This window comes from Ascaphus truei, chromosome 18 (assembly GCF_040206685.1).
Source record: "Ascaphus truei isolate aAscTru1 chromosome 18, aAscTru1.hap1, whole genome shotgun sequence".
Classification (NCBI taxonomy): Eukaryota; Metazoa; Chordata; class Amphibia; order Anura; family Ascaphidae; genus Ascaphus; species Ascaphus truei.
In genome coordinates, this window is record NC_134500.1 from 21,773,123 (window position 1) to 21,787,245 (window position 14,123).

General features: G+C 42.7%; 1 protein-coding gene across 3 annotated transcripts; it reads right to left on the bottom strand.

Moving 5' to 3' along the window:
- Nucleotides 1–646: 646 nt before the first annotated feature.
- Nucleotides 647–12,940, bottom strand: TM2D3 (TM2 domain containing 3). 3 transcript variants are annotated; one of them, XM_075575836.1, is made up of 6 exons: nt 12,787–12,940; nt 10,184–10,276; nt 9,422–9,579; nt 5,771–5,945; nt 5,158–5,233; nt 647–3,512 (listed from the first exon to the last, which is right to left on the bottom strand). In XM_075575836.1, exons 1-6 carry the CDS (start codon nt 12,866–12,868, stop codon nt 3,347–3,349), a joined length of 750 nt encoding a protein of 249 aa, XP_075431951.1. In that variant the 5' UTR covers nt 12,869–12,940; the 3' UTR covers nt 647–3,346. The 3 variants fall into 3 exon arrangements, 2 of the variants coding, with proteins under 2 accessions (XP_075431951.1, XP_075431952.1); XR_012788940.1 differs by having other exon boundaries at nt 3,408–3,512; nt 5,005–5,233; XM_075575837.1 differs by lacking the exon at nt 10,184–10,276 and having other exon boundaries at nt 12,787–12,921.
- Between the last annotated feature and the right edge of the window lie 1,183 nt (nt 12,941–14,123).

A 14,123-nucleotide genomic window follows, 5' to 3' on the forward strand; every position in this document is an offset into this window, starting at 1 on the left:
TAACTCCTCTGCAGTAGGCCTGCAATATACCGCAAACTTATTCAAAAGCTAAAGGCATTAGAGGCAATTCAAGTGGACACTTTTTATTTTTAACATAGAATGGAAGCAGTGGGTCTCTGGAGCTGAACCCCATTCATTTCAGATCCGGGGTCCTATGCTTCCAGAGATACCTCCGTAGGGGGTGTCTGTAGCCGCTCCGCTCGGGCAGCAGGGATCACATAATGGCGGAGTTTAAAAGCTGCAGGAGGACGCCGTGAAATCATCAGATTCGGCTTCCTATTGGCACACATGACACGGGAGTTTTAAACTTTGCAGAGATAGGCATTCCCTTTGGAGGTCTGGATCTCGGAAAGTAGAGGGGTCCCAGGGGCTGAAATTAATGGGGTCCAGGACCCCCTGCTTCAAACCCATGTTTACAATTAATCAATAAAAAAGGGCATGAATTGATCCTTTAAAGGAGCACTGCAAGTTCCAATTACAGTGTCTGGTTATTGTAAGAAAATGATGGCGGTACAGGTTACAACAGTGTTCATCTCTACAGTCTAGTCTGACACGTCGTATTCGCTTTCGATAGCACAAGCAAGCACTATGCTTCAGCCCAGAAGCCTCGCTAGCGTGAGAGCAATTCGGCTCATCCATTTGTGTAGTTATATTTGAAGATTTGACAAGTTAAATGAGGAAATAGGACAGTGATTTTTGCAGGGAAATTTCTCCATTTCTGTTAAACAGCAAGCGACGGGCGAAATGTGACAATTCTGACCATTCCAAAGTCCCCAATAATTGGAAAACTGCGATTTTTTTCTTCCAATTATTTTGTAGGTTTATTCAACAGGTTTTGCAAAGTTTATGTTAAGAGCAAACCTGTGACGAGAATTTCGCAACTGCAGTTTTCATAAAAAACAAACAAAAAAAAAAAACACAAACGCTTTGCCATCAAGATAATTTTTCATTACTTTTGCAAGGAATCAGGAAAACATTGCACATTTTCATGAATATCTGTATTAACATGTGCAATTATCCTGTGATAATTCAAATACTTTAACATTTATTTTTAGCTTGAACTTAAAAAAATAAATAAGACATTACATCTCTATGTCAACTTTATACATGAGTTGATGTAAATGTACTATATAGTTGTCTCTTCAATGTATTAGCTGCAAATCTGCACTTAAGAGAAAGCATCACGGGGAAAATGAATTTTCTGGAGGCGACATTAATTTTTTCCTCCACATCAAGAACACTCTTTTCAGTTCTTGTGTTTGTAAATATGTGCTCACAATGAACCAGGAGAGAGGAGGGGGGGGGGGGTGTAGAGGTGTATAGTGAGGCTTTTTAAATTAGCCATGGAAATGCCTTGATTAGGACAAGCGATATACTTTTTAAAACACACTTTGTTTACATTTCAAAGTAAACAACAGAATTCAGTTCAGAAGCACATAAAGACAAGTTTCAGCTGTAGCAGATTTCTACAGGGACCCCTAGAAGAAAAGTAACAGAAGCACTCATCATATTCTATTAGTAGTCCTTATTGGAATTAAATAGCAAAACTACGCACCACAAATCAGACAGAGTGATGGGTTCCATGCATGTTTCACAAGTTATATTCATCCTTTTAGGGTAAAGGTGCAGTTCTACAGACACAGCCCAATCACACACTTTGTGAAATTCTCTACTATTTTTTGCTCTTTCAAAATAGAAGTAACATTGCTGGGATTCCTAAAAATCGTTCTTTGTGATGTTATTAACACCTGCGTTATAACATCTCGGATCACTGCATGTGCAACTGCTGTGTTCTTCCCTCTGATATGTAACCTAACCAGAGCCCAGAAAACATTGTGTGATATGTCATTATATTGTTCAAAGGCCTTGTGTAGTTCAGTAAAGCAACTTACGTTTTCTAGACATTAATAATTTGTCTCTGGTTTTTATTACAATTCTTGATGTCTACTTAAACCAGCAACTCAAAACTTTTTTTTTTTATTAATAGATCAGGTGTGTAGTATTAGATAATACTCACTGCGTGTTTTTTTACTATCAATGCTCATTTAAATTAAGCTTCTTTGGGTTGCTATAGAAACCATATTAGGAAGCTACAGCACTTATTTTGAAATAGGCAGCCATATTGTGCGCCCTGGGAAGCAGGTTCTTTGCCGATAGATTTATTCCCAGCAATCAATCGGCAGCTTAGATAATTGTTTTGCTGTAAATGTAAGAAACTGCTGCATTAAAATGAAACAACCACGAGGAACAGGAAATGCCCCTTAACTACGTTCGGCTTTAAAGAGCATTCCAATTATACATTTTGTAAATAAATATTTACACTTAACTTAAACAAGGGATCCCTGGACACCCTCTGTTGTACCACAAGGACTGGGGACCCCTCCTTCCCCCCGGGGACCCCCTTCCCCCCCACCCAGTTACCTGGGGCTGCACTGGACAGAATTACTGCCCATCCTCACACAAAATGGCGGAAGGGTTAGGACTCAGCCTGGTGGCCAATAGAAAAATCCTTTTTACAAATATCTGGGGAACCAAGGAGTCGCTGGACATCAGGAAGCCACCAATCAGATATGCAGAACCCTCTAGTACAGGTTAGGGGATTCAAAATAGACAATATGTAAAGCAGTACAAATTAATATCTGACTTTAGGGATAGAAACTGCTCGGATCTACCAAAGATAAGAAAACTACAGTAGCTTCAGTGTCAACATTTTCTCATAGGTTGAGCTGCACAGAGTATGGCTTTAATATATTTGCACTACATTTTCTAACCATACACCCAAAAAAACATCAGCACTGCATGATTTGCACAGCTTAAACCACCTGCCAATTAGTTAAACTGCTAAGGGACATATTCTAACGATTAACCAAACCAGGCTGGAGAAAATGTACAAAGGAAGATTTTTGAGGAACTTAATTAGGCAAATACCAAATAAATATATGCGATCAAGATTCTAAAGATTATTTTTCCCATGTATTTATAGGGCTACGTATGCTGAACTGGTGCAGTAGGTTAAATGTTGGGGACTCATTCAGTGCCTACCCAAGTTATCTAAACAATATACCAACACAGCTCCGATGCAAAAGTGACACCTCATCCACGTTAGTTATGGAAATGATATAATATTTTTCAAAGAAATCGCACCGCCACCACAAAAATAAATAAACATTTCAAAGTCACAAGAATGTTAGTTGATTGAACATAGTTCACCTTAATTAAAGGCAGATCCAGTACAGATACTGTACATTAAAAGAAATATACAAGCAGAACAGAACGGCGCTTCGTGTTCTGAAAGATTAAGGCGCATTCTCCTTAACTGGCGGCTCAGGGGGCGTTAAGTGTAGGGTTATATGTACAGGGAACCATCTGCAGGTCCTACATAGCCAACGCCAATTAAGAAAACATCTATTAGCGTCCAGATTCCCAGGCCACCAAAGCTGAAGAGCTTTCCGAGTCCTTCGCGCCACTGGCCCAAATAAAATCGATCAGCACCAAACCCACCAAGAGTAATGCTGGAAAACAAAAAACCAGGGGGGAAAAAAGACATTACTACAAATTATATCAAACTTCACTTTCTTCAAGTGTACATTAAAATAGGTTTGTAAAGTGTTAGCAAACTCACTGGGGCCTATGAACGAAATGTCACAACCAACTTTTTTTGCACTAAATTGGCGCACGAAAATCTTTTAAAAATTGCACTTGTGTGCGAATACGGTATGTACTAATCTAAAATGTCTCAGTCTGCGACAGAAAACATTTGTTTTTTCATTGTTTTTTTGGGGGGCACCCAGGACTTGATTGCGATACTGTAGGTGTACAGAGGTTAATGTTATTTACTAAAAAACAATATCTCTCTGGCCCCAAAAAATTAAGTAGAAAATATATCAAAAGCGCACAAAATTGAGCATGTCTAAAACGGTTAAAAAAAAGTCTGTTTATATTGATGGCGCAGAATGAAGTTGCTAACAACCAGAACTGTATTTAAAGCAGCACAAATGTATAGGATACAGCTCAACAAAATGTATTATTTTTACTGTCTATTTTAATTTATATTACACTAATTATTTTGTTGGTAAATACTGTATCAATTAAGAGAATATAAATTGCATCAACCAAGTATTCGACATGACAATGCGTCAAATTAATGTCACACAAATGATGTGTCATATGTATAAAGTCTTCATACATACGACATGTTACGAATGTTTGTACTACATTCTAGCATTTACAAAAAAGATTAAAATAGGATCTTGGTATATACAGCTGTAGGAGACATTTATATTCCCGACAGCGTGTTGCAGAGGACATAGATAATGCCCGACCGGGAGACGTGCCCATGGTCTTCAATCAGCCGCTTGTGAAAGCTGGCGGAGCTAAGCAGCATTTCACCCCCTGGAGCACACCTGCGCTGCAATTATGTTGGCTATATCTGTAGGCCCAGTATGGTCAGGGACAGTGGGAGCTGGGGAAGGACAGTCACATGACTCAGCATTGATCATTGCAACCTGATTCCTGTTGCATTCATTTCTCATTTAATTAGCCCTTAACGAGTCCTTTCTAGAGGCAATTCATGCAGGCGATGTTTGTCGCAATTTTTATTTTATTTTAACAGGATTGAAGCAGGGTTTCTCCGGAGCTGAACTCCATTGATTTCAACTCCAGGGACCCCCTGCTTCCGGAGATGCTTGCCTCCGAAGGGAGCGACGGGAGCCGCTCCACTAGCAGGGATTACAAAATGGCCGCTTTGTAAAGCTGCCGTGCCCTGCAAGTCAATCGGAAGCTGTGTCATCCGGCGCAGCTTCCTATTGGACCACGTGACGCGGGGACCTTTATAAAGCAGAGAGATATCGGCAGCTGTTTCGCAGGTATATATCTCTGGAAGCAGGGAGCCCCTGGAGCTGAAATGAATGGGGTTCAGCTACGGAGACCCCCTGCTTCAAACCAATGTTAAAAAAAAACCCAACAATAAATCCCCCGCTTAGATTGCTCCTTTAATATACATACTGTTCTGTATCCAGAGAAACAATAAATGCCAGAAAGGGTGTTTCATGGCAGGTAGCTTGTTATTGAAAACCTGTTTTGCTACGTGGGGCTGCAGCCTTCAGAATACCCATCTTGGACAATGCTGTTATGCCGCATGCTGCTCTCCGTCACTACCTTAAAGCCAAAGCCGTGGACCATTTGTAGCCTCCAGTCCAGTTGCAATACAGCATCTTTGGAAACACACGATTACCTATGTATAAAGAAGAAAAGAAGGCCATTCATTACACACCGACATAAGAAGGGGTATAAAACCATGCTCATTTACAGTGCAGTACAACATACAGGTTCATTAAACCAGGGGAACGCAACTTTTTCTGCTGCGCCCCAGTCTTACTTGCCCCGGTTTACGCACCCACTCTCCCCCCCCCCCACATGGCATCCGCATCAAATAACGTTGCGGGGTCATGTGACGTCACACAGCAGTGTCATTAGACGCGTGTGACGTCACATGGCCCCGCGGTGTCATTTGATGACGTGTTGCCACGGCGACACGTCACACAGCCGGCTGAATCAAGGTAAGTGGAGTGTTGCAGGGGCCTCACGCGATCCCCCGGCATTTAAGTTAAATGCTTTGGGAAAGAGCGGCGGGGCCTCTGCAATGGGCCGCGCCCCCCACAGAAAAATCTCCCGCCGCCCCTGGGGTGCACGGCCCCCGGTTTGAAAAGCCCTGCATTAAATGCGTAAGTTCCCTGTAGGGCTGTGTTGAAGTGAATCCGCTGTTACTTACCTAGACAGTGCACATGGCCACGTACTGTGCAACTGGCATTGAAGCGTTGGCGGGGGCAGGACACGGTCATGCAGTTCTTGGGATCACTGCACACATAATCTGAGGGTGGAAGCTGCCAGCAAAACTGACAGGTCATGTTGATGGTGAAGTGATCCTGTCGCTGAGCACGTTCCCCCTGTTATTAAAAAGTAAACTTATCAAAGCAAGAAATGAATTTGTCTAACAGTCAAAATGATCTAACCTAAAAGTGAAAACAGAGGAAAAACACTTAAAATAGACCTCTCTCTCTTATATATACATATATATATATATAGATACACACACGGAACAACCCTATTTACCTTCTCAACCAGGCAAATTCTGTTAAAAAAAAGCAATAGTGAAAATGGGTGAGATATCAGATTTACTTGAGATGAAAGATGTTTATCTAACTCTTATTCATAAAAATCTTCTAATTAGAAACAAGAATCTTGCATATTTACTTCTCCTAGATGCAGTGCCGCTACAAGCATGGCGACCTTACAAATATTGTGCTTTAGGAAAGTTTACTACCTGCGTAACATGCATCGTTAATGCACCAGCAGCTGAAACCCCTACAATATTGTTCAAGCCAATTTACACACCATGCCCCCGTTTCAATGCATCAATTTCCTTGTTTGTGGGGGAAAAAAAATTATCTATGATACTTTACTACAATAGGTCACATCACCACTGACAAAGTTACATCACTAATTCTCCCCTCCTTCCTTTCTCCATCCCAGTCTACTCCCAATAATGTAAGCGGAGATATCTTTATATCAACAATATTTTGGCTTAATCAAGAAAAAAAAATAAAAAATGTTTTACTCCTTTCATTTTAAAACCGGAGTAACCAATAACACAGGTAAGGCGAGTATTATTCTTTTTTTCCATTTTAAGTCAGTGGAATTAATCTGTAAATATAAAAAGAAGTGAAACACCAGACTCACCATTAAAGTGCAAGAGTGGCCAACTCCAGTTCTCAAGGGTCACCAACAGGTCAGATTTTCAGGATACGTGGGTTTCAGTACAGGTGGCTAAATCAGTGGCTCAGTCAATGACATCCACTGATTGAGCCACCTTTGCTGAAGCAGGGATATTCTTCCAACCTGACCTGTTGGTGGCCCTTGAGGACTGGAGTTGGCTACTCCTAATCTAGTAGAACTTCATCAAAATAACAATACCTTAACCACTGGTTACAACATGCACTCTCTTTAATGCTATACTGTATATTGTTACCATTTACTGGAGCAACTAATTTTTACTTCTTCAGTACATAATTGTGACGTTAGGGGGTAGCCAGGCTATCAAATAAAGGTTTAAGCCCATTTGGTTACCCCTGATCCATGTGTTGGGTTTTTAGAGTGTCAGCTTTTGAGCCCAGGGTTTGTAAATGCATAACCTGTAATGTGCGGCAATAAAATATTGTATGTGTTTTTACCTTTCCAGGAGTGCCAGCAAGCAGCGATTGCTGTGGTTTGAGTTTCAAGGTTTTTTTTGTGTGGAGAAAGTGTTGTCAAATTGTGTCTATCTAGCCAGGGCCCAGAGTTGCTGGTTCCCCTAAAAATGTACCCAGGAATCCTGAATGCATGTAGTAGACACATGATCTCGGTAATCTCTACCCTTGAAAACGCTTTCGCGACTCACCACTAGGGGTTCCCTGCTTGAGCACAGACCAGAAAGGTAAAAGGGGCATAGGGATGTGAGGTGTCCCTGTAACAGTCAAAGGGCCCCTGGGTTAATGGGGATACCCAGTAAATGCCCAGGTGTCCCAGATCCATTATGGGGTTTTGGGTTATTGAAGGTGTCTGTAAAGTATAGAAAAAACTGATCTGCTTAGGGGCATTTGGGGTTCCCTGTGTCATAGAAACTCCAGATTTTGGGAGTGTGAGTTTTAGGTGGGATATTGGGGCGAAAATGTATTCCATGTGTTTGCAAGAGTTTGGGGTGCCCAGCTACTGGTGGTTCCCTGATTCTACCCAGCGTGCAGGCGCTACTTGTGGGTTCACAGGGTGAATTACAGTGGGGCTGCACTCCTGGTTTTCGAGCCCAGATATCCCAAACTAATTTCCCACATGTATATAAGGGTCTGTTTTGGCCAAAGAGTTAAACTAAAAGACAATTTTATTCAAAAGATATCTCTATCTCTCTATCGCGCAAAAAGAAAAAGAACAACAGGCACTCCGTCGGGTAAATCAATATGGTGGGTGCAAATCCTGTATGGTACAAATAGGCAATACGATACCGTGTGAGGACGAATATCAGAGCACAGAATATTGTATTAACAAGACATAATTGCCAACATTTCGGTCCTTCGTGCGGGACCTTTCTCGAGGTGATGTGCATACAGAGTGAATTAGAACACATATAAATACCCTCCAAACCCCTAACAAACAGGTGCAGCACATAATTATAATCAAACCATACATGGTATACATTATGAAAGACTCTACCATACCTGTGAACCGCTCAGCGTTGTCTAGAACGCAGGGCTCCGCCCGTGTGATGAAACGCATTAACTATTCGAGATAGAGATGGGGAGAGATGGAGATAGATAGAGATAGATACTGTACCGTGTATCTGTGTTAATGGATGTAGCACTGAGCTCTGTCTGTGTTTCATGTTCTGTCTCTGGTTTTAAATATATATTGCCATGCTCAGTAGCACTCCTCTTTGACACCTATACGCGTGTGTGTGTGTGTAATTCTGGGGGTTCAATATGAGCTTATAGGGGTTCTGTATGTCCCCCAAGGTTTATACTTTATTAAAGTATGGTTCAGAAGGTGTTATGCTGTATGTATAAAAATCCATGCAGTCAGCTTTAGCTATTTGCATAGGAGACATGACTACCCCGCCCTCTGGCCTCAAAGGGAATCCAGGATATGGATGTGTTAAGACCATTTGTTAGCAACGAGGGGCGGAGGAAAAAGGTCCCAACAGCCATATGGGTGCTGTCAGACTTAGCAAAGTCGGCAAGTGGTTAGCTGGGGGGAAGTTGCTACTTGTGGGAATATTTCCCCATTGGCCGATTCATATTTCCAGCCCACACGTTTTTTCAAGCTGGCTCAACAAGCCCCTTTCTCTGACATCAGCCAGATGAGCCCGGCTACTAATAAATTCCTCACGCTTTTGATTGGGCTGTAGGTTTCCGTGAATGAAACCGAGGGGTTTTAAAAACCCTTACGCAGCTCAGATTTTTGGATTCTCCCAAGTTCTCCAGATTCGCTAAGAGTAAAAAATATTCTCTCCAGATTTTCAGTTTCCAAGCTCTCTCCAGATTCTAAGGTTTTTCAGTCTGCAGCAAGAAAGAAAAGGGCTGCTTCAGCAGAAAGGCCTGGAATATTTTCTGCTCTGCTTTTTGCAACTGTTATCAGAGGAAAATCCATCTTTAAGGGTTGCCTGCCCCTAGGAGAGTCTAGCTTTGTACCCCAGTCCCAAGTAAGTGTGTTTTTTGCCTGTATTTTGTGTGTTTGCATATTTTAAGTGAATCAACTACAATTTATTTCATCATCTTGTTTTGCTCAATGTGTGATCCGGATAAAGTGGTGTAATTGGCATGGTCTCCCATGACAGTAATAAAATAAATGACAATTAAACAGTGCATCGTATAAGCAGCAGCAGCTTATTACTTACAACACAGATGACCTGGGGTTTGGCTTTGCAGTCAAATATCACAGGCTTCCCATATATACACGAGTAGTTTGTAGCACACGTCATGCAGCTCGGGGGCAATTTGCTGCACAGGCCATTGCTGGGACATTTGTCCAGGTAAGGGGGAGCTTCAGTGGTTTCTACATGAACAAATGGTTACAAATCATGAATATTTTAGTGCAAGGCTGAAAACAGATCCCCACTACCTCATCCCAAGGAAAATAAACACTCATCACGTCAAATGGAAACCATTAACCCATTCATGCTCCAACAGCAAAACATCATGAGTACTTGTGAAGAATGCAATGAAAACCATCAAGACGGTTAAAACAGTCACTACTAGCAGAATCCATAAGGAATCACCCAGATATTGCGGGAGTTAAAATAGGCGAGAAAGAACATAATATCGCATTATATGCGGATGATATTCTTCTAATAATAACAAACCCATTGGTATCGTTGCATAATATAAGGAATGTCCTGGGTCAATATAGCTTAGCAGCTTTTAAAATCAATTTACCAAAAACAGAGGCTCTAAATATAAGTTTTCCAGCAGGGTTGGCAGCCCAAGTTACATAAAACTTCCCTTTCGAATGGAATAGAAGTATAAAATATTTAGGTACGAATGGAACGCCAAAAGCAGAAGATTTATTCCAGGTCAATTACACTCCATTAGCAAAAATGATTTAAAGAAGGTGTGGTTACAAACCCTTGAACACTTTGGGTGAATAAACAAACCTGTACCTGTTGTTTTGGAACCTGGAGGAATTGTGGAAGATGGAAGCTGGTCTTTTAGTGACTGTGCTACTGGCTGGGAGTGCTCAAAGCTCAAGGATCCTGAAAGACAAAATAAAGTGTTTCGGACTCCTCTTTCTGTCATCACTTGTTTATATCCAAACTGGGTGAGGCCATAGGAATGAGATTGTTTACACAATCGAACACCACATTACCAATGCTTCCTTATATATTTAATTTGAATGCTAGGTTTTTATTGTCAGTTATCCATATAGTGTCAGACGATGCCAATGGATTGTGAAAGAATAAACACTGAAATTAAGTCTGTCAACACAAAATAGAAAAAGTTCACATTTGCACAACAAAAGATCTACATCTAGAAGTAAACGTTGACATCTGCACCTTCTAATTTCTGATTTGTACAATTTCTTACCCATCATTGTTCTTCAAATATGGTAGTTATGTTTATATTCGTTAAATGTAATAACTGAGCTTGGGGCATGTTTTCAAAGCTTTCAAACTATTGTGTTTTAAATGAGCTTTCTGGCTATTAAAACAGTGGGTGCATCAAAGTTATAATTCAAGCAACTGCCACAGTGCACTATACCAACATTTGGCCCCTAAGTCACAATAAAAACATATGTATAATGGACCATTAAAGTTAAGTAATAGGTATAAAAGACCATTAACATGAACTCTAAACTTTTGGTAGGCCCGTCAGCTAAATGATTGCTGTTGCATTTTAGGGTTCCTCCTTCAGCAGTGAGAGCTCAAAGGATATTTGTGAGTGTAGTGGTCATATCAATCGTTGGTTCTTTGCACCTGTTATGTATTATTTTATATACCACTAACCTTGTACTCATTGCTTTACAAAACCACATTACAAGATAGTTAAGGTACAAACAATGGCAATTAATAGCAGCAAGTTAACAGTAGCATAAGGCAAAGGGAGACCCTGTCCCAAATCTTACGATCTAAGTGACTATAAGCTCTAATATACCCTTTGCTGACAGAGGACTGGATACATATTGCTTACCAATGCACCGCAGAGCTCTCTGACAGCCAAGGGGAAATAAAATAAAACCTCATCTATGGCAGCCCCCCTAAAAAAAGACAGGTATGAACAGCTGAGCTGCCACAACACATGCAACATGTATTATTGAAATCAGAAACTGTGATGCAATGCAGTTTGAACCTTAATGCACAGAGGTTTATACGCTTAAAACAGACCCTCCAACATTTGCAAAACGAAAACAGGTGCACTTTATCTGCTATGTGCGTGATCGTGGAGCTTCCATGCAAGTGACCACTCCTAAAAGCAACATGGCCACACATGCAAAAACCATATTACAGATGCACTATCAGCTAAATATGTTTTTTTATTTAATCAGATCAGTCATCAATCTTAGGCCTCAGCCAGGTAGGGTACTGGGGGCTGGCGCTCGTGCACTGCTCGGCCGGGCTATTCGTGGCCGGCTAGGAGCGTGCGTATCTGGGGGCGCGGCCACGACGTCACGGAGCTGGTTCACCCTCATTGGGCGAACCGCTCACGTTAGGCCTCATCCAGGGTTGCTGCTTGCTGGCGGAGGCACGCTTCCGCTCGGCACTGAGCCCCTACAGCCGCAATTAGAGCTTGCGGAAGCGTAGGTCATAGCAGATTTTTACATTTCAGCGCTCGCCGGAGCGCAGGGCCGGTCACGTGAGCGGTTCGCCCAATGAGGGCGAACCAGCTCCGTGACGTCACTGGCCCGCCCTCCGACGGCACGCTGTCTAAGGCCAGGGAAAGCACCCGCTTTCCCTGAGCCTCAGCACGCCAGCGGGGAGCTTGGCCGAGGCCTTACGCGCTTGCGAGCAGCACATTCATATTTGCTTGCTCGGCAAGCAGCTAAGCGCCAAGCAGGCGCATCTGCCCATGCTGGCTACACACATTGCCGCAATGTGTTTCATCAAGGTCAGTGTCAGCAACACCCTGGCCGAGGCCTTAGGCTGTGCTTATAGTGCGAGGCAAAACAAATGCATTGCTGCCGTTGCGTGTGCGTATAGTAAGCGTGACGTGACGGAGCGACGGCTTGGTCACGATCGCTGGAAGTCATCTCAATTTGATTTTTCCAGCGACCGGAGCCTGACGTCACAGCCGCCGGCACTATAAGCGCAGCCTGACAGATCTTTTAATTAACTGAAGGTTCTTAACTTCAACCACTGGCAAGAATAGATACAGCTGAATTTAACAGGTAAAGCCAAGCCACAAACAGATGCAGTACTTGCTAAATGGGTACAGTTAGAGCAGGCCAACTTCAATCCTCAAGGGCCACCAACAGTTCCGGTTTTGAGAATATCCCTGCTTCAGCACAGATTACTCTATCAGCCCCAACTTCAGCAAAGGTGGCTCAATCTTCAACACCTATGCTGAAGCAGGAATATCTTGAAAACCTGACCCGTTGGTGAGGACTGGAGTTGGCCCACCCCTCAAAAGGTTCCTAGTGTGAAGGGAGAGACCCCAATATACATTTAAGGGCCTGGCACACATGTAAGTAAGGAGAGGCGCGTTACACTGCAATAGAAATAATAACCCATGGTTACTGCAGGGCCTTGGCACTCGGTGACACACTCACCCCGGCCGGAGAACACGTACAGCTGCGACAGAAACAGCACGACGCTGCACAACCGCTTCAGCAGCGCTGCCAGGGCGGCCATGTCTACCCCACAACCGCTTCCCTCCCGACACGTCACCCCGTCCTGCGCGACCGCGACCAGCAGAACGTGCGTTCCAAGCCTCGGTCCGCTCCCAGATCCCACCCACCGCTTCTTCCAATCAAAAGCAGCCTGCTTCCGGCCCCGCCCCTTTCCTGCTGATCAGTGCAGAAGTCTCAGTGATGTTAGAGCAGTATGTGTAGTAATGCCAGTGCGTGGGGCACAGGGAGTGCGTGGTGCTGGGAGTGTTCAGCTACTGTAGCTGTGATACAATGAAGTAGTGGTTTTTTTTTCTTCTTTATTCACGTTATATTAAAGTCTAGCCATTAAAATATGTGTAAATATTGTAACATGAAGAGGGGTTTATTTTCCTGATAATGCTTCCCTTAACAAAGCTGCAGTTCCCATATGACATCTCATAAGAGTGACCTTAAATATGATGTGCCCTTTTAGGCTGTGCTTATAATGACGGCGACGTGACCTATGACGTCGCCATTGCGATAGTTGCAATTCACGTTTAGGCGATGTCGCTGGCTACAAGGCCAGTGACATAATAAAAGGGGAAAGCAGAGGGACGGAGAAGCTCTCTGTTTGGCCACAAGGGGAGACCGTCGCCAAAAAAATCAAATAACAGTGACTACCAAATTTTTGGTAGCGCTGTCGCTTGGTTGCGCCGTCACCGTCGCGTGCACTATAAGCGCCGACAATGCATTTATTTTGACGCGACGTTGCCGTCACTATAAGCGCAGCCTTAAAAGCAGATTACCAACCCTAAAATATGTTTTTTCCCAGCTCATCGATTTATATTTGACAAATTAATGGAGGCCTAAGGCTCTGCTTGAATTTTTTATTTGTGGTGGTTACCACCTGAAGACTTGGTTCCCTTGGAGATGATCCATGGGGCCTCAACCCCACCAGTTCCCAGGATAATAGTTTTATCCACTGGGTAGGAATACTTGCCCGGTGGACACAATCGCTCAATTGCCACCTCTCTCGTGCACAGGCTTCATTAGCTTCTGTATCTGTTTGCATTTATTCTTATTTAGTATTACATAGTTACATAGATTATTATTAGATGAGGCTAAAAAAAAAAGACATACGTCTATCAAGTTCAACCTGTGCTATGTTGGTATGTTATTGTGTTTATGTAATTGGTCATTCTGTTCCCCCATTGTACTGCGCTGTGGAATGTTGGTGCTTTATCAATAAACGATAATAATATGGCTGTTGGTACAGGATCGCTCCAGTGGCCAATAGA

What these genes read in the sequence shown, in the direction of transcription:
- TM2D3 (XM_075575836.1), bottom strand. Translation starts at nt 12,868, where the DNA reads ATGGCCGCCCTGGCAGCGCTGCTGAAGCGGTTGTGCAGCGTCGTGCTG. An exon ending in AACCCCAGGTCATCTGTGTT is followed by an intron (nt 5,946 to 9,421) that starts GTAAGTAATAAG and finishes TTTTAATAACAG; the next exon opens with GGGGAACGTGCTCAGCGACA. An exon ending in TGGCCATGTGCACTGTCTAG is followed by an intron (nt 5,234 to 5,770) that starts GTAAGTAACAGC and finishes CTTTATACATAG; the next exon opens with GTAATCGTGTGTTTCCAAAG.